At 34.6% G+C, this 27191-nt stretch overlaps 1 protein-coding gene across 2 annotated transcripts in view; it reads left to right on the forward strand.

Moving 5' to 3' along the window:
• The window catches only part of CNTNAP4 (contactin associated protein family member 4), a 240696-nt gene that overhangs the window by 14541 nt on the left and 198964 nt on the right, over nucleotides 1-27191 (forward strand). For both annotated transcript variants that reach the window (XM_061368831.1, XM_061368830.1), the window contains exon 2: nucleotides 24920-25030. In XM_061368831.1, coding sequence (XP_061224815.1) covers nucleotides 24920-25030 — 111 coding nt within the window. The remainder of the gene's footprint in view (nucleotides 1-24919; nucleotides 25031-27191) is intronic.

A 27191-nucleotide genomic window follows, 5' to 3' on the forward strand; every position in this document is an offset into this window, starting at 1 on the left:
GAAAATGTGGGATCTGAGCATGACGTGAATGGTATGGAATAAGGGGTGGATAATGTCCTGGGTTTAGCAGTGGCAGTCATTTTTCTCTTTCTTGGTAGCTGGTGCAGGGCTGTGTTTTGACTTTCAGCTGGGAACAAAGCTGATAAAAACGATGTTTTGGTTTGGCCAAGGACTTTGTGAGTCTCATGCTCTGCCAGGGAGGAGGGGAGGCCGGGAGGAAGCAGAGACAGGACACCTGACCCAAACTGACCAAAGAGGTATTCCATACCACAGCACGTCATGCCCAGGATGTAACGGGGAGTTACCCGGAAGGGCAGGTGGACTGCAGGGCTGGAGGAGGTATTGGTCGGTGCTTGATCGGACTGGGGGGCAAGTTATCGGTCGGCTGGTGATGGGGTGTTGTATTCTCTTCCCTTGTTATTTCATTTATCATTACTATTATTGGTGTTAGCATTAGTGATTTGTGTTATACCTTAGTTACTAAACTGTTCTTATCTCAACCCGTGGGAGTTGCATTCTTTCTGATTCTCCTCTCCGTCCCTCCAGGAGTAAGGGGAGGGCAAGAAAGGGGGGGGAGTGGGTAAAAAGCTGTCTGGCATTGGTTAAACCATGACAATGTGGTACATCTCATGTAACTGGTTCCCTTCCTCTGACCGTTTATGATGTCTTTGTCTCAGCAGAGATTTTCTTGTGAAGTTGGGTTATGTAAATTGCAGTTTGCTGGATGTACTGCAAGCACGTACAATTGCTTTTTGACAGTGTGGTACCACTGCAAGATTCCATTGATTTGAAAAAATCATATTGATATTTATGGTTTTGATACTGCCATATTTAGTTACAACCCTCAAAATGTAGCTGCTTCCCTCACCACCCCATCTGCCCCTACCATCTGTTTAAATTTATTGATTTAATAGCAAGAAATACAGGGTGTCATGTTAAGAGGGTTTTTTTTCCCCAGACCTTTATATTTGATGGTTCTGTCATTGTCCCAAGAATGACAAGACCCTAGAGCCTGCATAGCCTTTCAGAGACTGCTACAAGGACTTTACTGGACAGCACACTGTATTGGAGGGTGGCTCACCTATCCTGTTCAGGCATTCACATTAACAGATTCACCAGTCAAGTCAATTATTCAAGCTTCTGGAAACACACAAAACAGATTGCAGCAGAGAATTTTTATTTTACAAATTCGTAACAGGTTAAGGTTTGAAGATTAGGGCAACTAAGATGATTAAGGGAGTGGAGCATCTCCCTTATGAGGAAAGACTGAGGGAGCTGGGTCTCTATAGTTTGGAGAAGAGGAGATTGAGGGGTGACCTTATTAGTGTATATAAATATATAAAGGGGGAGTGTCACGAGGATGGAGCCAGGCTCTTCTCAGTGGCAAACAATGAAAGGACAAGGGGTAATGGGTACAAATTGGAGCACAAGAGGTTCCACTTAAACCTGAGAAGAAACTTCTTCTCAGTGAGGGTGACGGAACACTGGAACAGGCTGCCCAGGGAGGTTGTGGAATCTCCTTCTTTGGAGACATTCAAGACCCGCCTGGACACGTTCCTGTGTAACCTTATCTAGGTGTTCCTGCTCCGGCAGGGGGATTGGACTAGATGATCTTTTGAGGTCCCTTCCAATCTCTAACCTACTGTGATACTGTGATACTGTGTGATTGACACTGATAGTAGTCTAACTGCAAGAACAAGCATAAAATATAAAAAAGCCAACTAGAGTTTATCATTAAGTGTGGCATAGTTCTTACTCCATAGGCATCCCTGCTGGAGAGAAGATAAATCCAACTAATTGACCAATCCCAGCAGCTGCAATGGAGTCTTCCCTAACTTCTCCTCTTCCTAATTCAATTTTATATTATTCATTTACTTCTAGGTAGAGTGTGAGTGACTTTAGTCACACATTCTTTTGTTACTGATTGTTGTTAAATTCTCTCTTTTTGCTTTTAAAGTTACAATTGATAAAATTAATAAAAATTTAAAGCACATGGTCTGTGAAGTTAGTCATACATTGGAAGTGGCAAGGTTTGAGTTGCAGGTGTGCTGAGGTATTACAATGAGATTAGAACAAGCAAGGTTCACCCAAGCAAATCAATTTCATGACAATTCCTTGCTCAAACACGAATGTCTTTCCTTATTTTTCTTGTTTGACAGCTGCTATGTGTTTTATTATGCCAACCACATTCTACCCTGGAAGTAGTAGCTGCATTTTCCCTAATATTTCCTTAATGTTGTAACTTTGGGGACTGGGGGAGTTTTCTCTACTTTCCCACATTTTTGCACATCTGATCTGATTCGGAAGTTAGGCAGTCGCAAAGAGGAAATGCATTGATAATACATCACTAGCTAGATCATGAGCATTCATTGGAATGACAGGATAAGCTTTCTTTTAATACTGGATAAATTCATTAAACAATAATGAAATGCAATGTTTCTCTAGACACCATACAGGTTTAGGAGAACATTAGATTCATTTTCTTTAAAGGTGAATAACATTTCTTTAAGCAGGCCAACAAAATAAGGCATACAGGAAAACACAAACCTTTTGCCTTTGTAGTGATATACACAAATATGTATGGAAATACGAGGAAGTGTCTAGCAAGGGTCTGGCATGCAAAGACTACTCTCACTGAAAATGGCAAACTTGAGAAGCTAGGGCCAAGAAAAAAAATCACTGAATTCTGTCAGACAGTGCATACTCTTCAGAAAAAGAAGCCCATACTTGTGCTATCTAGGGTACCTTGAGTTATTAGAGTTTGCCAAGAGATTAAGATCTTATCATCTCAACCTAAAATGATCCTTTTATATATAGCTTCAATAAACAAAACAGTGGAAGCTCATACAAAAAGTTTATTCTACAAAAAAATTGACATATTGACAAGACATATGATAATTTAGCTAATAAATGCTGTGGGCTGGTCTCATAACCATGAAGGCAAATTTATCTCAAACCGTTTTTACTGAAAAAAGATTTGGACTACAGAATATTAAGTTGTGCCTCAAATGCCTTATTAATTCTTCTAAAGCAATTTAAAAATGTGGTATATACAAAGGTCCTTTTGGTGTAGTTCTTTTATATAGTATTTAAGCTCTATTACAACAAGGGGGGTGTGTGTAATACAGATGTCTTCTTGTTTTACTGTCTCTCTTTGATAACTCTCAGAGTAATTTTGCAATATTGTACTCCAGGAATAAGTGGAAAGGGAAATGCACGTTACCTGTGTTTTTCATTGTTGCAGGTAGGCAGCCTTATTAGTTTTATTTATGTTAGACTCAATTATGTTACTCTATTTATGATCGTTTTAACAATCTAAATAAAACAGGAACTCTTTGGGCTGATTATCTGTATGCCCACCCAATGTCCCTCAATTACAGAGCACCACCAAAAATTTATATTATCATTAGGTGCAAGCTATCGACTTTAAAGATCCATTTTTAAAATTCCATATTTTTCAATTTAGATGATGAGACTTGAATTCATCAGAATATTTTATTGCTTGGTAGCATGTTGTTAATTCAGTAGAATTCTGTCATTCATCTGAGAACAAGTGATCAGTAATAATGCTGAATTTTGTTTACTATCCCACCACTTCATTCTTCCTTGTAAATGTGTAATGTAAAATGATTCAAGGTCATGGATGAGATGCTATCTTCTACCACTGGCATACAGTTTTGTATGTTTATACATATACACGTATATATGTTTATAACCTTATCTTTGAGGCTGGAGCGTGGATTTGTAATCCTTCATGTTAAAGACAGCAATAGAATATGATAAATTTTAAGCAGCCACTTGCTTTTTCACAGGTGTTCATACTAGTATGTAATTCCATGTCATCTTATAACTGACTAATATGCTTCAGTCACATCTATCTAACAAACTGCTGACTTCAGCTGAAATTCTTCTTATTTCCTTTCAAGTACATGACCTTGTACTTTCTGGTCATTCTGTTTTGCTTGTAGTACTCTGTCATCATGTAGTTCTTTGTTAGGATATCTGTATTCTGCTCTGTAGTGATGACACATCCTAATTTTACTGGGAGAAGAATTCATAAACACAACTCTTACTGAAATTAAGGAATGCCTTGATTCTAGATTGCTAATTCCCATGCAGTTTGATTTTCTCCTTCTCTGTATCTCCTATTATCATTTTCCTGTCCTTATGCAGTATCTACCTTCTTTTCCCATCTATTCTTAAATGGCTAGCAAATTCCTATGCAACAATAGATAAGAATCAGCCACTGCTTTTCAATCTAAAAATTGCCTTAGAAAACCATAGGTTACTTCCCATGATCTATGATAGATAACCTTTTTTGCATTTGATCCAGTTTTACACTTACCTTCATTTCCTTAAATATTCTTTCCTTTCAAATTGTTCTACAGTTGCATATATTATTGAAGGCAGATTTACAGATTTTTACTGCCTGCTTTGCATCCCTACTATATTCCTCACCTCCACCATTCTCCTTTTATACTTCACAGAGTGTTGGCTGATTATGCACTATCAATTCCTCCTGGTAGATTAGTGTATGGTGTTTTTTTCTGGATCTGTGGTATCTTGTATCGGGTTTTCAGAACTCAGGAATGCAGACTTTGAACAGAACTGGAATGTTATAATCCACTGCTTGATTTCTTAATTTTTTTTTTTTTCCATTTTTTTCACATTTGTTCACATTATCCATCCTGCCTCTGTCCTTATGGTCATCAGTCACATTTCTAATATATTTTGAGAGAGATTGCTGTATAATTTAGTAGCTAACTTGAGGGGGAACAAACAAATTTCACAATTAATATTAAATGTTTTCATACTTCCAGAAGAAATTAGACGTGTGCACCAGAAAGTAGAATGTCTCATAAATAAACATAGCAAACTGTACTTGCTAAACATACTGATTTGGAGAATCATGGTTATTAAAAGATAAACATACTCAGAATTCATTCTTAAATTACAGCATAAAAAAAAATGAGTGGTAAGGGCCAATAAATGTTTAAATAACATGAGCCTTGGAAAGCTTTCTGGTATTATTGCTTCTAAAAAGTACGTTGCATGTGCTTAATTATATATTTGCTTTTTATTATAGTAGGAGGGAAAAATTTAAATTTAAGTTTGTACTATTGATTTTTTGTTTACTTGTTTTCTTTGGCTAGTTAAATCAGGCAATGTGCCTGAGCTGCTGCAAGACAATAAATTTTTTGAATTTAATAAAAATACCTGGGAAAACCCTCACCACACAAACCAAAAAGTAGCACAGCAGTGAGTTCTGTCTAATCTCCTAAATGTGTTGTGCCCAATAGAAATGTTTTAGTTGTTTTATATTTTGCTTAAACACCTTTTTTTTTTTTAATAATTAAAAATACCTTTCCCTTCCAAGTTCCTGAATACAGGGGTGTTTTTAATATTCTTGATTCTGTTGTGAAAGTTACTGATCTATGCTACTGAGTCAATGGAGTCTTTCAAAAATACTACATGGAAACTCACCAAGTATAAAATTTGATTGTCTGTAAGTATCTGTGTTTGTATGTCTCAATATAACACATACATTAGTAACTGAAAAGAATTACAATATTAGTATATAGACATTTCCCTATATGAACCAGGGGTAAATACTATGTTTGTCCAGAGTGATCCATTGAACCTCTCTCAATATGTATAAACTAACTTAAAAGAAAATTATTAAATTGTGCTGTATTATAACAGCAATGGCTCATCATTTTGAATAAATACAGGCAGTTAAATGTAATGATTATTTTATGGAAATTACTTTCGCTCATTCCCAATTTTAAGCTATTTTTATTATGTAAATTTAAATAACTATTAGCTAACTGTTGCATCAAACAACAATATGGGTATTATAGTAGTGTCAAATTGAATTAAACAAAAAAAATTGCCAGTGGATTATATTAAAATTTGTATCTTACATGACATTCAGTCCCATGAGATACCATTTCTTTGCTATTTATTTCTTTGATAGTATTGGCAGGTTAGGTGTTTCTCTACTTGGTTTAGGGATCTGGTTGGTTGGTTGTTAGATTACATAAAAGATTCATGTTCCATAGCAAGCCAGTACCTTCCCAACCCTGAAAATCTAACAAACAAACAAACAAAACCACCCCCCAAAACTAAAGCAGAACAAAAACAAGCAAAAAACCAAACAAACAAACGAACAAACAAACAAAAAAAACCAGGGAGAAATTAAACTTAATGATACCGTGTAACTGACTTGGACTTTTACAAACTTTCAGACTATAAATTTTTTGGACTTTTGTGAGGAGAAAACACTGTGTTTTACTTCTACTTTCAAATGCTAAAACTGTTAAAAATATTTTGGCCTACTGTACATTGAGTTTCAGCTGAGTGCTCTAAGTATTGACTGTTATTTAAAAATACTGGGAAATAAAGGGTTAGTTATCCACTTCCCATATGTATCTATGCTTTTCATGTTTTGTTTTAGTTTTGTTTTTTGAGTTTTTTTTTTTGTGGGATTTTGTGTTTTTTAGTTGTTTTTATTTGTTTGTTTTATTTCGTGGCAGGCTCACCATGAGCTCTCCTGCTGAAGGCCAAGGTTCTCAGAACTCTGTTCAATGAAGAACATAAAATTTATTTATAGACAGTCTGAGCTTAAGCTTTTTTGGAAGTTCTAAATCTTGATATATCCTCCAACCGTGCTTTTTTTTGTTAATATCTGAGATACCATCCATGCATTCCTTCAGGTGCCACACACACTGATTTTATGTGCATGAGCCTGTGCACACCGGTTACTCACTACTATAGTGATGAAAAACTGTTTTCTTTCTACTGTCTGAAACTTAATTTTTCTTATGCATTAAAGACCAAAGCTGATAAAAACAATGAATAACTAAAACTGATAGTAAGCTCTGACGTAACCATAGTACTACTGTCCTATGTATCAGGTTTTCTGTAAAGGGAAGAGCTTGGGAGCAGCTGGCTGAATTTTTTTAACCCATCAAAGGTTGAGAATGTGTACATGTAGATATAAGTCATACTGAGTTTTGGTCCTGTCTGTAAATGAATAATTGTGTTTGAGACTAATTAATGGAGCTCGACTAAGAAACGGTGGAATTGAAGTAGTTCACTGCTTTTGAAATATGCTGTGTGAATGGATTAATTTTGGTTCTGTCTGAGGAGGAAAAAGAAAGTGCCAGTACTAAAGAAGCCGCCTTTTTATAGATTTACATTCTACAGTATAAGATTGTATGTATACATATAGACTGATACAAGGGACTTTGGGCTCCATTGTAAACATTTACCAGGTTTGTGATTATTTGTGGTTGTGTGGATTCTCTGGTGTCTTATAAGATGAAAGTCCATCTGACAGCAAGCAGAACACTAGAAAAGTCCCTTTCCCTTATGAAAACAAAATCTGTAGGAACTTTGCTATCTTTAAAGCCTTTCCCATTCTTGAAATTCCTGAAACTGAAATTAAGAAACAATGAAAAGTTGGACAACAGAATGGAGATAGAAATAATTAAATACACTGTATGTATATGTGTCTATATCATTAAGTGATTGTTATGCCTTATTTCTTTAGGGAACTAAGTTAAACTGTATGTTTCTTTTTTCATGTTCATCTTTGAAGTTCTTGGATAAATTGGGAGAAAATAACTGGGAGAAAATAGCAGTTTCATAGTGCTCAAGAGATAAGCATTAAGCCTTTTCTTTGCTTCATTTACACCATCTGGTATGTTTCAGAATTTTTCTGAAAGTAAATACATTCAAAATTTAACACACTCAGATGATACAGTAGAAGTTATTGGGAACTAAGTAAGATAGATATAAATTCCTTTCAATTTTGGTATATGTGTTGCACCAGAGCAACATGGAAAAGTTAAGCTTCTGGTGCAAGGCTAAGTTCAGGAAAGAAATATCGTTCCTCTGGCATTTTAAAGTATATCTATCTGAAGCAAATGACATTAAATCAACCAGGAAAACAGACAGTAATCTTGCTGACTAATTCTGCTTCAATGTAGATAAATAAATGTCTTCAATTTTTATCTAATTTACTGTTATTTCTTGTTGCTATAAATATTAAAGGAGAATCTTAGAAATACAGTAAAATGAGAAATGACAGTTTCTGCATTCCTGAATTCAGTCACGCACTATTTCCACCTGAGTGCATCAAGTTTACTACTGAAACAGTATTAAGCGCCAGGCTTTCCTCCCACCAAGTACTATTATTTTTTCCTTTTCCCCTCTTTACCCTTTCCCGCTCCCTCAAAGAAAACAGGCCAAACATAGTCTCACTAATGTATTTAATATAAATTAAATATTTAATTCTGATTGGGAAGAACAGAAGGTTGCATACACGTAACTAAAATCACCATGAAAAAGAACAGGTATTAGCAGGCTGACTTTAGAGTTTGATGGATTGGTATTGAAAACCAGCCAGCCCAGCCCAGATGACAGGTACGGATGAAATTTATGTTATCCTAACAACTCAGGTGGAGTTTGCCATTCTGCTTCAGTTCCATTTCCCATGAAAAGAGATGCTGAAAATGTCAGGGGAAAAAAAATATCTATAAATATGTACGTATTTAAATAAAATTTCTATTTTTCACATTGTTTAAACAGATAAGTACAAGTGTGATGTCAAGCAGATGTTCCTTCTTTCCCTGAAGATAACTTGCCAAAAATCAGAAATATAAGGATTCTAGCCTAATACACGACAAAATTATTAACATAGAAATATTTGTTCTAACTGTATGTGAGATAATTTGTGCTCAAGAAGTCCAAGTACTAGAACAGAAAATTACATGTTATGGCTATATTTACACGCCAGCTGGGGAACATTTTATTAGTGTGACTTGATTATTTGCATTTTTAGAAATTGTCAGGATGGCTATAAGCAAGTATTTGGTCTCTTCTCCCCCCACCAGTCATTCCTATGTATATTGTATGAGTTAGCATGAGTTTGGCTATGGTCATGCTGTTTGGGTTGCTGAGACAGTTCAGCAATATGAATGCAAGACTTTTGTTGCTGAATGACATCTGCACCAAGGATATCACAGGCACATTCATTTATTATTGTGTGGCATTTGTGAACTGTTCTACCTTCCATTTTAAAGTGCAAATTATTCCTTCATAAGGGGATCATATGGAGTATCTTTTCTTTGAAGGCAAAGCGTGTTCAGAACATTATGCTTCCAGAATACTATGAATTTTAGTAGTGCCAGAATGGCATGATTTGACTTCAAGTCAGAATTTCAAGTTAAAAACCACAAAAATTAATCAAACTCACAAAAATCTCTTTTCCTCAGAGTTCTTAACTAATGGGACAATTCTACGTAAGTTCCTTAGGAAAAGAAATGGCAATTTTATGCTCTATTCGCTTCCTAAATGCTGAGACCCTGTCATGCCTTATAAAGACAAAACTAGATTTACCAAGAAACAATAGAAATTATAAATTAATTCTAAACTACTATTTTTTTAATCTTTACAGAACTAGAAAAGTTAACAACACAGATGTCTTTGAGAATAATTGCTAACTTAACACAAAGTCCTATAAAGTGTAACAGCTCTTATTTTTAAAACAAACTTTAAATGGCCTGGCTGCAGAGTTAAACAGTTGAAAAGTATGTCATAATATCAGTCATAATATCTCCAGTGAATAGCTGATGATGTTATATTGTGTATGTTAAATAAGTTTTTTAAGTAAATCTTAGGGGAAAACTAGTAATAATAAAAATTCCCATTAAAATTTTAACAATTAATTGCTACATATTTATAAAGCTTACAAATCCTATTTGATTATAATGCAAATAATAGAATTGTTTCTTATTAAAAAAAAAAAATCCAAAAAACAACAGGCTTTTAAAATAAAGCAGTTACATCCTCAACTGAATACAAACACATTTTGATTCCAAAAGCAACTTCAATATTAGGCTGTTAATCTTCTATTGATTAAATATAATAAAATATTTAAAAATCCTAGGAAGAGTAGATTTAACCTGTGCATAGCTAAAGGAAGATAAACCAACATAAATTACAAAAATTATTTAAACCTTCTGATGTCTTTGGATTTCAGTTTGTAACAATATTAATCTAGTGAAAAATACGGCTTAATAAAAGTCTTTTTCCTTCTTTCAGTACTGGATGATGGTTTGGAATTACCACTGTCATTCATGCATCCCACAGTAGATTTTATCATTTTGATCTGCTAGCTTGCCAAATTCCAGGGTATTCTGAAAACTCTTTCTCAGTGCATTTGTTTGAAAGAGGCTTATCATCCTGCTTGTGAAAGTGCAAGACTTAGCTATTATCTTTCATTTACCCCTGTTCTTTAAAATGAATGCAAAAGAAGGGAAACTTAATGTGTAACCTTTATCTGACGCCAGTATACTCTTAATTTTTTCTCTCTTATCTCGGCCTAGTGTAGAAAAAAAGTTGCTTTCAGATACTCTGAGCTAAAAAAAAGGTTTTCTAAAATTATATAGAGCCTATGGGAGGTCATACTCTGAAGCAAACAAAATTTGATTCCAATGTTGAATACATATAAAGAAATAATACGTCTTGGATTTACTCTAAAATAGAAGCAATTACAACAAATAAAAATTAACTGCCTCTCTTTCCAGACAATTGTTATTTCAGGTTAGTACGCAGAGTAAAACTAACTGAAGAAAACATTCTGAACTGACACCTTAATTAGCATGGTGGTGATAAACAAGAGTAAGGAGTAAAGGACTAAGGCAGGGGCTGAAAGTGAGGTAACCCAGTGTTTAGATTTTTCAGCATCAGTTAACTGTATTCTTTGCATTTCTTGAAGACACCAGGTTGGTGACAGGTAACTACTTAGATGTATGATACTACTTTATTTGACAAGCATGTACTCTTCTAAGGTTTTTCCACCAGCTATGGGACTTAATTTTTACCCTGTGTCTTCATTTTTAACTCAGCTCTATGCACATTTTAAGGCAAAAAAAAGTCTCAAATAAAGGTTTTCCCACATGCTTGTATTAACAGGTTTTTGTTGTGGGTTTGGTTTTCTTGGTTTATTCTGGTTTTGGTTGTTTTTTTTTTTTTTAATAATTATAGAATTATCCCTTTTCCAGGCTAAATTGCTGCTGATCTAATTAATTGATATATAAAATAATTCCTTTCAGTATCTTTTAGAACCACAGAGTTTGCTTAATTTTTTTCGCTTGCCATTCTTAGATCTTTACTGTTTTTCAGTAAATTTTATTAGATGTTATTACGGTAGTGCTCCAGCTTTGGGTAGTTTCATGTGAAGATTTATAACCACTCTTCATTAAAATATTTACAGTCTCTGCAACCTCTTTTCATACTATGAAAATTAAAAAAAAAAAGTTCTTGAATCTGTATTAAGGTGTAATGGAACATTGGAACTCTCAGTAAGATAAGCTGTGTGCCAGAATCAAATTTGTTTTCTGTCTGAAAAATATGAAATTCCTCAAAATCAAGTGTGGTTTTCTTCCCTTTGAATAGCCATAAAAGATGTTTGTAGTAAAAATTTTCATTTTGAAGTTTCTGAGTAGGTGAAGTTATTTGCAGTGTTCACATAGTAAAAACCAAAACAAAACAAAAATCAAAACTAAGAATTTTCAGGAGGACTTCAACTCAGATCAATAGCTGGAAATGAAAACGGTCTTGTAACTGTCTGAGTATCTCCACTATCACTTGGCTTTCTACTAGATATTTTATATAGTTAATATGGGACTTGTCTCCACTTATCCTGTGGTAAACTGCATGTATCCATCAGAAGCAACAACCAATCAATAAAGTCAGTCTTCCCCTATATAATTGTACTTAATGTATCCAGAATTCCTTAGTCTTGTATGAAAATGTAATTATGGGCTAACGCCTATTAACTTTGAACACTACAAGATCTCACTTTAATTTCTAAAATGAAAGAACTTCTCTAGTGTTTTATTTATGTTGTGACATTGAATGCTTTTCAAGAAAAAATAAATATTCAAGTTGAGAATAAACTAACAGTACCTTAAGTGACTGCAGGACCTTTTCATATAGAAAATACATTCAGAGATATGGCTGCAGAAGGCCAAGTAATGATTGAAACAGGTCTCATTTACTCATAACAGAAGTCAGTGCAGTCATAACTTTTGTTTTTCTCTCCTGCTTATCATCTCAGTAGAGGGAAAACAGGAAATACTTTAGTGTTTTAGGCAGATGGCTGCTCCGCATTCATAATTTAAAGCAGTCAGGAAGTTGGTGATTTGATGACCTGAAGATTCTTCCTCCTTAGGGGGATTTGCATGACTTTGACATGTCAGGTCTAGACTTGCATTCCTGTTATAAATGTTAAAGGGAAGCCTACAAGGTTTTTGATAGCCAAAGTCTTTGCAGGCACGGTAAAAGAAGGAAAATTAGCAATGCTAACAGATTATTCTTGTTTTCTTTAAACAGCATGGATGTAACTATGTAACTTTTATTACTGAGGCAGATTTTTCTGGTTATTTCATTGCACAACAAGATTGGGTGAGAATTAATTTAGTTGAAAATTGCAGGTTCCAGGGAGTAATAACCTGCCAATGCCATATTGTGGCCAAGAAAAGCAGAAAATACCATATGGAAAAAGAGTGGGTGAGATGAAACTTTCCAATTTAAATCAGGTAAAATATCAGAATATGATAATGTAAAATTTTACTAGTTTGATTTCAATTTTCCTAAATTTAAAGGTGGCTAGACTGAACTGGAATAATGCCCTGATGGGTGTTAGGCTACTGTTTGAATGCAGTGCCAGGCACAAAGACAACTTCCACTGAACTTGTGTACAAAAAAAAAAAAAAAGGTAAGTCTTTATTGTAACACAAATTTTACCCTAAACACTGTTTAAGTCATAATGCATAGACACCATAATTTGAAATGGGCTACAGTGCACTGTTTTACTTCCCAGTGTGGCATTGCATGACTTCTATTTGAATTTGAATAAACCTTTATTGTAGTTAGAATCCTGTGCTTATCCATTCCTGAGACAAAGAAGTTTGGTGTCTAGGGTATGATTTCTTCAAGTAATGTCAAAAAAAGGATAAATAAATGTTTTTAAAACAAAATCCTGAAATCACATTGTATTCAACATGACATCTTCTCACTGCATAACTATATAGTTGACAAAAAAAGAAACAAACCAAACCCCAAAACAAACAGGTATGGTTTGAGTATTATAGATTTGTTCTTTCAAAGAAAACATTCCATCAGTTGAAATTCTTTAAGTCACTTTAATAAGTCGGTTGGGAATAAGCTTTAAAAAAAAATCTCTGAAAGGTTTGCTTCATAATTTAACATTGAAAATGTTTACAAAAAAGGACAAAAAAGAACCAACCCCAAACCAACAAACAAACCAAGAAACTATTTCCCTGCTTTTGAGAAGTAACTAACTTAGAAAAATGCAAAATTAACAGTGTATAATAAGGACCTTACTCTCTTTTCCTTTCATTCTGTGCCCTTTTGTACATTATACTCATAAACTAACTGAAACCTGCCAAATTCAATGTATGCCTACACACTGTAGTGCAAATTTGTACAATGTAATTTTCAGTTAATTCGCCACTTAAATCTGTGTGCACTGTTACCTGGAGTCATTCAGTAGTTTGAATATACATTAGGAAGCTTCCTTATTCAATGCCACTTACTGTGGTATAGCAATGGAAAGATACATTTAATGTAAATGAGTGGTTAAAGTCCTTTCTCTGGCCTAGACAGACTTGGCAAAGCACAGTTCACTATTCTTCTTTGAATGCAGTGCCAGACCCAGACAGCTTCAGCTGACCCTGTAAAAAAAAAAAAAAAAAAAAAGAAAATCAAATTATTATCTAGATCACTGTTGAAGTCTAATGCTAAGATATCGTAACTTAAATTGCTCTATGATCCACTAAATTCTCTGTGTGGCATAGTTCCCTCTGCTATGTTTTACTCGGAAATAATGCCACCAGTTTTATAACAGTTTCATAAGATAGTTTAGATTTATGAGTGGTACATGAAGAATTATCCAAAATTTCTTACGAGTAACATTGTCTCCACGTTTCATTTAGATTAGTAGCAGTGGTAGTAGTAGAAGCAGTAGGAGGAGTAGTATCTGGTTATTCAGTTAGAGCTGTGTTGAGCTTCAGTTTAACAAACAAAATTGATTGCAGAGATTTTCAGAGAAATACTCTGAAGAAGTATAGCATGCACTGAAATTTTCACTGCTTAGCACTGAGCTGGGTTGAAATTTATAAACCTAGTGGGTTACAGAAGGGAACATGACTTACGTTGGCCTTTTTTCCTGGGACACAGTTGTGCTCTTAACTGTGAATAGGAATTTGCCAGGAATTTTCCTATGCCTTCTACTCTTTATTGTTTTTGGATTTTATCTGTTCCTGCTGGGCTTCACATCAAGTACTGATTTGTTTTATTTTGCAGAGTAACTAACTGTTGATGCATGTGTGAAAAATGTTTTTTAAGTTAAGTGAAATTTGTGGATAACTCCTAGAAAGTGCATTCCTACACAGGGTGTTGTATAGCACTTAAATTGTTTATAGAGAATTAAATGATACATGGATAAACCTGTGTATACAAGCAGTTTTATCTACCCTGGATCTCTGCGTACAGCTGAAATTGTTAGGTTTTGTCCCTGCAAAGCCTACACTGTGAGGCTTTTTATTTGTGGAAACCACCATGGTATTTTATCATTAGTCACATTGTTGTAGAATATTTTCTCTTGGAAAACATGGAAAAGAAATTACTGATTCAAATGGGATGCACATAATTAAACTCATCAGAGAACACTCAATCATCTATGCTGGATAGACAAAACCTACCGATTATTTCACAGTGTGCTTAGGAAGTAGCTCAGTGTAGATCACCTCAGATTCATTCATACTAAAACAGAGTAAGTGGATAATCATGGTTAGGTGTTTTTATGTTCCCTAGTGAACTGATAAACACTGAATAAACCATCCAGTCCAAAATACATTTGTGGTAGCACATTCCAGTGTTCTGCTAAGAGATTGTAGGGGGTTTTATTTATCTCTTTGGAGCAAAGACCTGTTTACTAGCTAGTAAAGTAGAGATGGTAGCCAGACTAGCAAAGAGGTGTCTGGATATTCAAGGAAGCAAAACAAGAATTATTTTACTTACGAAGAGTCAGCCCAAGAAGGGAATGTGGAAGACAGATGAAGTTAAGTCTTTCTGGATCCCTAGGAAGCTTTGAAGACAAGTTTGTCTGTAAAAGCTGATAAAGCACTCAAAGGAGGGGCACTGTAGCCCAGTCACTGGGAGAGTAGCTCTCTCCAGCTGTTTTTTCACAATTCCAAACAGGAAAGCCTTGAAATTATGCAAAAGTCTGAAATACAGTAACTATGCTTTTTAAGGATTGATAAGCAAGGTAGTTGAGTAAAAAAGTGAGAAACAAAAGGAAATAATTCTGGTTAGTGTTAGTTTGACTGTGTAGGCTCTCACTTTTTCAGAGAAAGAAATTGTACCAACCTTAATTTTCCCCTTCTGGCTTAATTGAAATATGTTTTAATGTGGTTTAAAGTACCTGGGTAAGAACAAGATATTGTTTATCTATGCATGTGGTTTGGAACACTCTAACAGGTATGTTACAAACTACTTCTTCGAAAACATGCAAAAGGTAATAGTGTTTGAATTTACTCCAGCTGAAGGAGCAGGTGGAAAAATGGCACCAAAAAGTGAAGTGTGTTCCAGAAAAAAAATAATTAAGAAGGCACTGTAGCATACAGTGACATGCAATGAGGTGTACAAGTCTAAGCTTCTAGATCTGTGAGGAATGCAGAATGTTTCTGTGGTAAGTACTTCTACATAAATATATATATATTTATTTTAGTTGTACCCATAAATAATATACTATAGATAAATACCAAGGTTATGGAGATATTGTGCCTATTTAAGATTTCCCATGGTCAGAGCACTTCTCATTGTCAGAAAATAATTAAGTCTGCACAGGCATTCTTTTGAAATACAACGCTCTATATAGTTCTATATGTAATAGTCTAGTTGATCTTCCTATTTTTTTTTTTTTTTTTTTTTTAGGTTTTCATGACATCTGTTTAATGAGGTCAGACTTCATCATGCATTCCAGTGAAACTGACAGTCTGTTACATTGTTTGCTGTGCAGAGTGATATCAGATCTCAGTAGATCCCAATTATTAAAAAAAAATAAATATCACTGACGTGGTCCAGGCATGTCCATGCATTCTAAAAAGCTCATAGAACCAGTTTATTCATTGTTGGCATTTACAGATTATAAAGTGATTAACAAACTTGTTGGTGAAAAGGAGTAGTATTTGGACTCTAATGAAGTGATAGTGATAGGTTTTGATGTCAAAAGCATCCTTCATAAAGATTTGAATATAATGTATAAAGGCAAACTGGAGTAACAGAAAATGGGTATTTTTTTCTAGTACAGGACTTAAGGGTTTGCTTTATATCCAGATAAATTAAATTTAAAACTTTCACTAATAAACAGAATATGTAAATGACATTAAAGAGAAATCCATAATTATACACTTCATAACAACCATGTAACCTGCTGCTGTATTAAACTTTGATTAAAAGTATTGCATTTTACGTCATTAATGTAGGGCATCTTGAATTAAAAACTGGCTCAATGCCAATCTCAAAATGTGTGACTGTAAATAAGGTGATATCAATAGACTGAACTTTGCTTAAAAGGATGGCTCGTGGAGAGGTACTTCATTCAATCCTATCTAGTCAGTGACATATACTGGGATCAAAATAACATAATTAAAGATTATGCAAATAATTAAAAAAAACCCAAATGAACAAAAAAACCCAAGGTAGGTAGTCATTAGAGTATCATCTCAATTGTCTGTTTATATAGTCACAATACAAAACTCTGTGTTTCGTACTGAGAAAAACGTGGATTGATTAGTATGGGTGTACACATGTTTTGTACCAAATCAGGTTCTGTCCATTTATTGGGAAAGTATCCCAAGTACTAACCTAAGAAATGGTTAATAAGCCCTTTTAGAAATTTTTTACTAAATAAGACAGGGGTAATGCCATGGGCAAATGTTTGACAAATACAATATATGACAGTAATTGAACAAAGAAAATACAAAAGTAAATAACAAAGGAAATAAAGAGTAATATTGGGAATCAGTTTCCTTTCAATGCACAGCACGGATTCTGATACCGATTTCTATGCCATTAGCTTCTCTTCAAGAAAAATATGCAAATGTTGACTGCTCAGAATAAGCCTACAGAGTGATACAGGGACTGGAAAACAAGGCTCACAGAATAACACTGAAAATTGAAGAGGTAACCTGATCGCCATTTATATATACTTGTGCTTGAAATGATATAACTAACAGTGAAGACAGGAGATATTTTTTCTTTGTATGGAGGCAAGATAAGATTCAAAGGCTTACAACTGTAGTTAGACGTAAGATTTTAACTTTGAATACCTGTATCTGAAAATTATCTAGCAGTGGTGATATTTAATATGATGAAATTATGAGGAAAAAGGTGAATTTACAATATTATTAAACACAATTAGACTGTGTGTGTATGTATGAATTATCAGCTTTCTGTTCTGTTTCTAGGGCAGTCTTTAGTCTGTAAGTGGATTCAGTTTGGTACTGATTCCTTTAATCCTGAAATCCCTCCCCCTTCCTCCTCCTGCTTCTGGAGGGATATAAAAGAGAGTCAAAAGAATGTAACTCTCATGGGCTGAGATAAGAACAGTCCAGTAAAAACCACACAAAACCACTACTGCTACCACCAATAATAATAATGATAAGGGAAATAACAAGGGAAGAGAATACAACTACTCACCACCCCCTGACCAATACCCAGCATGACCTGAGCAGCGGTCTAGCCCTTACAGGTAACTGCCTCCAGTTTCTATACTGAGCAGGACGTGCTGTGATCTGGAATACTTCTCTGATACTTGTCTCACATCAGTGTGATGAAGAATGACCCAGCTGTATTGGTCTTGTGATCAATAATTATGTTTCAAGGGTTCCAGGCCTTGTGTACAGAATTTACAATGAAATCTGATACTTCTCTTGCAAAGTGACAATTTTATCAGAAAACTGGAGGATTTTGTTTCAAATTCCAGAAAGGATCAGCCTTACTGTAAGATTATGTCCTTGGTAAATCATTCTTTACGTTCTATCATTCTTTTCATGTTCTGTCCCTGGAAGTGTTGAAGACCAAGCTGGACAGGGGTTTGAGCAACCTGGTGAGTGGAAGGTGTCCCTGCTCATGATGGAGTGTTGGAACTAGGTGATCTTTAAGGTTCTTTCCATCCCAAGTTATTCTATGGTTCTATGGTTCACAGAGGAACTGTTGCAAAAGCCTAAAGGCATCTTTTGGGGGTTTTGTGTTTTGTTTGCTGTTTTGTTATAGGTTGTTGTTTTTATCTGGGGCAAACAGCTCCCCTCTTTCTTCTGCCACTCCCTTCCAGACATAGCTAAAATCTATTTATGAAAACTCATGTTTAAGCAGACAAACCTCACACACACACACAAAATCAGTCTGGGCTAATCACCAATAAAATTTCAACTTTAAGGGTTAATGTTTTTCAAAGTAGCAAGCAGTTGAAACTTTTCTAGTGAGTTGTTTTTAAACTCTTAAGTACAAACAGGCAGCAGTATAGCCAAGATAAATGTTTAGGTTCTCTGAACAAAGATACCTTATATCAGGAAACAAGTGAAAGGGGAAGCATGTAGCAGCAGCAGCAACAACAGGCCAGTTTCATATGAATGACATTGCAGAAGGCCTCAAATTAACCTGATCTGATTGTCTGTAAATCTATTAGCTTGATTTCTCCTCACTATTCTTATCCTCACTAATAAAGTGTTCATCATGATCGGGCTCCACATAATGGTCTGTACCTCTCAGCAAAAGAAGGGGGCCATATCTCTCTTTATCTATGTTACATGAATCTCATTAAGTTCAGTTAATCTTTGGAAACTAATTATAAGCCTGCATATGGACTGAAGACTAAACTGTCACAATTAACATATTTAAAGATGCTATTAAGTCAAGTGAGATATATGCTTAGTCCTAGGGAAAATTAAGTATCTTCTGTTGAAAACAATAAATAGGCTTGAGGGTATTTGGTCTTCACAGCAATATGAAAAGGAAAGCTTTGAAGTTTAAACCTAGCCAGTAACGAACTACCGTGCAACTGCTCTCACACATCTTCCCCCCTCTCTGGGCAGGATGGGGAGAATTGAAAGAATGTAAACACCATGGTTAAGATAAGAACAGTCTTGTAACTTAAGTATGATACAAAACTACTACTACTGCTAACAATAATAATGATAAAGGAAATAATAAGGGGGAAATAATAAAACCAAAAGGAAAAAAATAACCAACAAACCAACAAGCAATAAATGCAAATGATGCACAACGTAATTGCTCAACACCCAGTGACTGATAACCCAGCCTGACCTGAGCAATCAATCCCTTATACCAGGCATGACATGCTGTGGTATAGAATACCCCTTTGGCTAGTTGGCTAGTTTGGGTCAGGTGACCTGTCTGTGCTCTCTCCCAGCTTCTTGTGCTCCTCCTCACTGGCAGAGCACGTGAGAGACTGAAAAGTCTTTGATCAGTGTAAGTGCTACAGACCAGCAACTAAAATACTGGTGTATTATCAGCATTGTTCTCAGACTAAAGCCAAAACACAGCACTGCACCAGCCACTGGAAAGAAAAATAACTTTATCCTAGCTAAAAGCAGGAAATAAATACCTATTGGAGGGTAGTTTTTGTAGCACTTTTTTGTTGTTGTATTTTAGATTTTAGGAAGTACTAATCCTGTTGATACAATATGACGTCTCTTAAGAGCCTTTTTTAATGAAGTTTATGATCATATTCATTTGTTGAAATCTGAATGTGTTAATGGCAGCAAAGTTGATCCTTCCTAAGCATTGCAGCGTCACTTGCATAAGAAAGATGAACATTATTAAACTTCTAGACACTATCTTAGAGTTATTATTTCTTATATTCTGTTCCACTAAGACTGCATTTCCAGTGGTCCCTAGCTAGTCTGTTTGTCTGATGTTTAGGTATTTAGTTTTCTTTATTGAAGAAAGATTGCTAAACTTTCTTTGATCTGATTTTTGTTGTTGTATTGTTTTCTTTCCATGTGACTTACTGAAACACTTTTATTTTTTAACGTTAAAATTATTACTTTGATTGTTGGACACTATGTTCTGAATCCTTGATAAAGCTGAAGAATTTAATATTTTTTTAGGGAAGTCAATCATTTCAACTTTTCTTTCTTCTCTACGTATGTCCTTCTTTACATGTACTTTTTGGATAATTATAAACAGAACCTCGGTTGCATATCAACTTATAGTAACTAAGAGCTAGAATCTTGACATTTGCTTATTGAGACTAAATTTGCTCTCAAATTGCTATATGTGCAATTCTGTGAGTCTCTATTATGGACCAAGCTGAAAAAATAGATGACAAACAGCAGCCTGACTGTTAAATTCAAGCTAAAATGCATTCTTGACATTGCAAAAGAAAAACGATTTTTGCTTGTAAAGGACATGGTGTTTTTTTCTCTACATGGAGATGAAAATATATACTTATGCATCCTGAAGAGTTAAATCTCTTGATGTTCCAGAATTCTTTTTTTATTAACTTTTATTAATATTTTATTTTTTATTTTAGCAAATACTGCTTAGGTCTAAGGCACAAAATTTATTTGATCAACTGTATATCCTATTTGAACTCTTATCTATTGTAGATCATATGGCATGATCTAGGTAAATTATGGTAGTACCACTGAATGAATAATCTCTTGCCTTACTCTGAATTTGCATAATGAGATAGTTGTTGAAGCTGGAAGAGAAATGATAGACTTTTTACATGCAACACTTAAGTTTTATTCCTATAAAGTGCCTCAGTTGCTTTAAAAATTGGATTAAATCTGGGCTGAAATTATGGTACTTGGAAAGGGATGCCTTACATAACCTGAATAGATTTTTGCATTTGGTAATATATTTTTATTTATGTATCCTTCCTTCCAGTTACACGTTCCTTTTTTTCCTTTTCAGCCAGGTTTGTTTTTTTTCAAACCAGCTTTTCACTTTTAATTCCCAGAGTAATGACTTTCTGTCCTTTTGAATACTGCTCTTTTCAGACATTGTTTTATAAACAGCAGCTATTACAGCTCTTGTCAACTTAGCAATTCACAATTATTCCTCACTCTTCTCATTGTGCAGTGTTGTACAATAACTCTGTAGGCCTGATCTTGGTTTTATTTGCCTAAAGGTCTCTATATCAGAATCACATAATTAAATACATATTCTTTCCTTCACAAAGCCTAATTTGATACCATATTTTTGTGCATATTGCAGAAAACTTTGTTTACATTTTTTGTATTCTTAGCTTTGTTTAGGATAGAAAAAAGAACAGCAAAAATCTAATAAAACTTATATGATGCATACCTTTTAACAAAAAGAGATAAGTTTAAAAGTCATATTAGAATAATTACCTAAATTTTCATTTAGCTTGGAGGATCTATACAAAATACCCCTAGGAAGCCCTAGACTGCTTTTAGCAGTAAAGTCTATTTTGTTGTACTATGGAGGAAGGGTGTCCAAGAGAACTGACAAGCTGACCAGCAGCATGTGGGAAAACACTGAACTCAAACACTGTTTCATTGTGTAGTATGTCTTCCACTTTAGGTAAAACCAGATAGAATTGTCTTGCTGCACAGATTATGTTTTCATTTGCTTTGTTTAAATTTGAGAAACAAGTTGATACTGACCATCTGTTCGTGCCAATTTCTACAGAGTGTTTTGGATTTAATTACAGAATTTTTGCAACTTTAAATTACATTGCACACTGTAAGCTGCCACAAGGACATGTTTTAAGCTACATGTGCTAAGCCATAAAAATACAAGTTGATAACAAAGTTATTTTCCTTGAATAAACCATAGCAGCTGTTGTGAAATAAAGGTGTAATTATTCAGAGTGTATCTGTTTGTGATGCATTGCTCATTTTTCTTTACTTACTACTATGAATTGTCAAAAATGTGTCTTGCACTGTTAGATTTTAGACAAAGCCTTCTGTATATTCAACTGTTTATGCACCTATTACAAATTGATATTGACATAAATTATTATAGCATATTATTTACATTAATATAATATAATGTAATATACTATACTATACTATATAATTAATATAATATATTATTATGTAAGGGCTGAATGATTTTTTGGGAATATCTCAAAAATATGTGTATTAGACCACCTAGGCAGAATAACACATTACTATTAATTCCTTTTGAACTTGTATATTAGGATCATAAAAGGTGAAAAGTGTACTCTGCAGAATCAAATAATATAAAGGCTTCAGTCTCATCAATCCAATGGAAATTTTTTAAATTTGAAAGCTTTAAATGTTTTTAAGGTTTTTTTTTTTCCTTAATTAAAAAGTTGTGAAGACTTAGATGCAGGAGTGTTGTAAAAACCATGTATCTGCTGTTGTTTAAATGGTAGTGCTTGTATTAGTCACATGGTAATTAATTTAATAACAAATGCCACCCTTCACCAGAAGAGTAAATTTGAAAATATGAGACATACAAAAATGACGAGAAATTTTGCTGTATCCAGGTCTGGAATCCTCAGCACAGGAAAGATGTGGACCTATTGGAGTGGGACCTAAAAATGATCATCTGTTGTATGAGGAAAGGCTGAGAGAATTGGGGTTGTTAAGCCTGGAGAAGAGACGGCTTCAGGAAGACCATATTGCAGCCATATTTATAAGGGGGTATTATAAATAGACAGACGGAGAGAAACTTTTTTGTGATAGAGGAGAAGCTAATGGTTTTAAACTGAGAGAGGGTAGATACGAGATAAATTTTTTACAGTGAGGGTGGTGAAACATTGTAACAGGTTTCATAGGGAGGTTGAGGATAGATACCTCATCCCTTGAACCATTCAGGGCCAGGTTGGATGGGACTCTGAGCAGCCTTGTGTAGTTGAAGGTGTCCCTGCTCATTGCAGGGGAGTTGGAATAGATTGTCTTTAAAAGATCCCTTCCAACCGAAACCCAGTGATTCTAAAATTCTATAATTCTAGATCATGTAGATAGAGTTTTGGGAAAATACCTTTCTGTCATCTCCTCTTGTTTTTCATTTGGGTATCTAGGCTTACAATGTAGACTTTGACAGTAGAAAAAGGATCAGTGGCACCTGACGTGCTCCCTTACATCAGCAGCGTCAGTAGCTCCCTGTGTGGAACACAGCATCATACACTTCTCTTTCTGGTGTAGTTTATGACTAGTAAGTTCTTTCCACTTTTGTGCTGCAAAGAAAGCTTTCACTAATAAGCTTTTTTAGGTCTTACCTGCGTAATGCATTTTCCTGTAAGATAAAATCTTGTTTCCTGTACTTCTTTAAATTCTTCTGTGGTTACCAGTTACATAATTTGTCCCAGGTATCATATGCTCCTTCACCATTATAAATCTAATCTGAGGATAATGAAGTGAAAAATGAGCTTGTAATTAGACAACAGAGAGTAGTCATAAAATTTTGCAGTTTGTATTATAGAAAACTAGAACAGGAAATAAACTCATAAATAATTTTGTTTATTCCTCACATGACTGAGGTACTTCTAGTTGGTAGAAATATAGTATGTAAATATGTATGCAAGTAATTATGTAAGAATTATGTAAGCTTATCAAACAAAATATCCTCTTGTTTGCAGTGGCTAGATATTATTTATGGAATTTGGTAGAACTTCTAACTGAAGCATGGTCAGTATTAGGCCTTCTCTTCAGGAAGAGTTTTGCTTAAGGAATCAGCTAACTTTACAAAGAAAACTATTTTTGAAGGTGGTAAAAAAACTCCTTTGAGACAATCATATAAGTCTTGTTGCTACTTGCAAATATCCATAGTTATTCAGCAGAAACAATTATTGCTGAGTCAGTTAAAAAATTACGTTAATTTATATTCATGATTTTGATAGCAGAAACAAAAGGGTTAGAAGAAAAAGGACTCACCTGTCTTGTCACTTGCCAGTTTAATTCACAGGATGTGTTTGTCCTGAAAAGAACCATTTCATAAAGACTGACAGTTTACATAATCTCCTCTGATTTTCTAAGCAAGAGATGCCAGCACAATATAGATAGGGGAACGCTTTGCTTACAGTTCTAGCGTTTGAGAGTCAGTCTTCTTTCAGCTAAAACTAGAACAAACATTGATTCTCAATTTATATTTTTCAAATTTAAATGAAGAACGAAGACATGCCCTGTATAGTAGTTGAGTTGGGGAGACATTTAACATCCAAAGTATTGATTAGCATTTGCTTGCTTATGCACCATTGATTCTGAACTGCAGTTAAGTCTTCTTTTTTTGAAACACTCAGGTTTCATTCTGTGTGATGTTACGACTTGTGTACTAATAACTGCAATAAGGATTTTGTACTGTGTCTTTATCAAATGCGCATACCACTGTCAAAGCAGAAGATTTTCCATTTTGTTATTCTTACAGTGCTTAAAATAGATAATACTTTTGATTTTATTTGGGTCATGGTTTCATTTGATGAATAGTTGTATTAAATGTGATTGCACGTTAAATGTGACTGCACAGACTTGTGCTGGCGTCATGTCTAAAGAAAGCAACGTGTTGAGGTTGTAGCTTTATGTTACGAGGACTAGGTTAGGTTGGACGTACAGGCAGCTGAAGAACATATTAAATTATACCTTGGTAATCTCATGAAATATTGGGTGAAAAAAAATAAAAAAGGTGCTGCCTCAGTACTGTTACCTTCATTTATAATACAGAAACTGGGAACACTTAGAGATGTAGTGTCGTGAGATACAGGGTTGATTCAGGTACTTTTCTAGAATTCTCTTTGCTCACAGTTCTAGTAAATGGTGTTCATTGTATTAACCTGAATGTGGTATTTTTCACTTGGCAGATAATTGTGATGATCAGTTGGTGTCTGCTTTGCCTCAGTCATCATTCAGCAGTTCATCAGAGCTGTCTAGCAGTCACAGCCCTGGATTTGCGAAGCTTAATCGAAGAGAGGGTGAGTGTGTTTTATTGGTTGATTGATGTTATTTTTTTTAAAGTATCTTTTTAATTTGTACCTGTGCATAACATTGAAATGATAGGTAGTTATAATTTTATGTGTTACTGGGTATGAAGAGAGTTACCTTTGTTGTTTTAAGAATTTGGGGGTAAAAGAGTCTTAAAGAATTCATTTTGCCATGTTAACTGAAGTTTTCATGATAAAGTTATACATTCAGACACTTGTGAACATTTTACTAATTTTAGTAAAAAGCATTGATTCTGTCTGAATCAAAAATCTTTGTGCGATTTTCCAGCATAAAATGTAGACAGCTTTGGACATATACCTGTGCCACCTCTTCCTTCTCCTCAAAAAAAAAAAAAAAAAAAAGGGAAAGATTTTGTTGTATAACTAAATAATCATAACGTGAATAATCTCTTTTCTCTTAAAGGACAAACAAAAGAAGTGCAAGCATAGAAATGTAATTGTATGTTATTCGATAAAGAAACAAGGGTAAATGTAAATTCCACTTGGAAAGTCTAAACCAGATACTCAGGAAATATTTTAAAAAAACTCTTTTCTCTTTTTCCTGACAATTTATAGTCCTGATTATTGTAATTTTATTTCTTCACCAGCCTAATACTTTATTATGATTATTCACTGACATTGTGGCGAATTAACTGGCATATAGTCTAGTTTTTTACAAAAACGAAGAAAACTTTCCCTGGTTATCATATCTTTATACCTCTACATAGATCTTCTCAAAGTTCTTTATCATTTCAAGTTTTCTTTGATAGAGTTATTCTACAGTTGCAGTCTTTATGGTCAATTATGGGACAGTTTCTTTTGTTAAATGCATTTAGTAACATTGTTTGCTTCTTTGTTTTTTGCTTTTCTGCTATGTAGCTTAAAGTTTTATACACTTTGATCTATGGCAGAAGATCTGGAGATTACCCATTTTAACTGAAGTTTATTGGTAACTCAAATCTTATCTTTTGTGTCAAGGATACCATAGCAATGGGAAATTATGAGTTTCTATTAATTGCTTAATTGCTGTAAATATGTTTTCTGTTCCTAATGACAGTCTTACTATGCTTTCTGTGTGAAGAACATCTATTCTGAAGTTTTTTGACTGTATCTGCTATGTTACATAAAAATCTGTTAAAGGAAAAAAAATAAACTGTCAAGACATATCAAATTAATAAGCATTATGCTCAAAAGTCATGGAAAAAACACATATAAGTACACTGAATATTAAAAAGATAAAAGTTAGCTTTGAAATACCAAGAAACCTCAGTTATCAGCCATCAAGTCATCAAGTATCTAGGAGCTCAGTCATTCCTGTCAATAACAATCCTGTCAACAACAGCAGATATTTTTTCTTCTTTTTTTTAACTCAGCATACCACCAGGATTCTTGGTCTTAGCATCACAGTGCTAATACTAAGGAGGAAACATGGATTTAGGAAAGATTTTATTAAAATGTGGCAGTATGGTGTAGTTTCAAAACAATCCCACTATGTTGACATACCTAATATAATACTAAATTGTAAAATGAAGGCTTTGAAAGCAGCTGATGTCTGGCTTGAAATGAAACCAAGTTAGATTACCAAGAGCATATGTTAGTGTTTCAGAGTACCTTTGGTGTTCGTAAACCATGCATGATCGGCAGTACAGTCTAAGTTCAAGGGAATTGTTCAAGTTCAACTTCCCACTTATTGGTAAACTTCTGACAATATGAGCATGCAGTGGCTATATTTGAGCAGCAGGCTGCTGTACAGGCTTAGGGAAGAATGAGCTTCTAAGGACATTGACTTCTGTTTAACTGTTACCCATATAGAAACAAGAAAGAACCTGATGCAAAGGTGTGGTCTTAGAATCATAGAATAGTTAGGGTTGGAAAGGACCTTAAGATTGTCTAGTTCAAACCTCTGTGCCATGGGCAGGACACCTCGCACTAAATCATGTCACCCAAGGCTCTGTCCATCCTGGCCTTGAACACCGCCGGGGACAGAACAGTCACAACCTCCCTGGGCAGCCCGTTCCAGTGCCTCACCACCTTAACAGGAAAGAACTTCTTCCTTATATTTAATCAAAACTTCCCCTGTTTAAGTTTTAATACATTACCCCTTGTCCTATCACTGTGGTCCCTAATGAAGAGTCCGTCCCCAGCATCCTTA

Source organism: Neopsephotus bourkii, unplaced genomic scaffold (genome assembly GCF_033783945.1).
Source record: "Neopsephotus bourkii isolate Nb327-2 ecotype Australia unplaced genomic scaffold, CSIRO-AGI_Nbou_v1 NB_1451, whole genome shotgun sequence".
Taxonomy (NCBI): Eukaryota; Metazoa; Chordata; class Aves; order Psittaciformes; family Psittacidae; genus Neopsephotus; species Neopsephotus bourkii.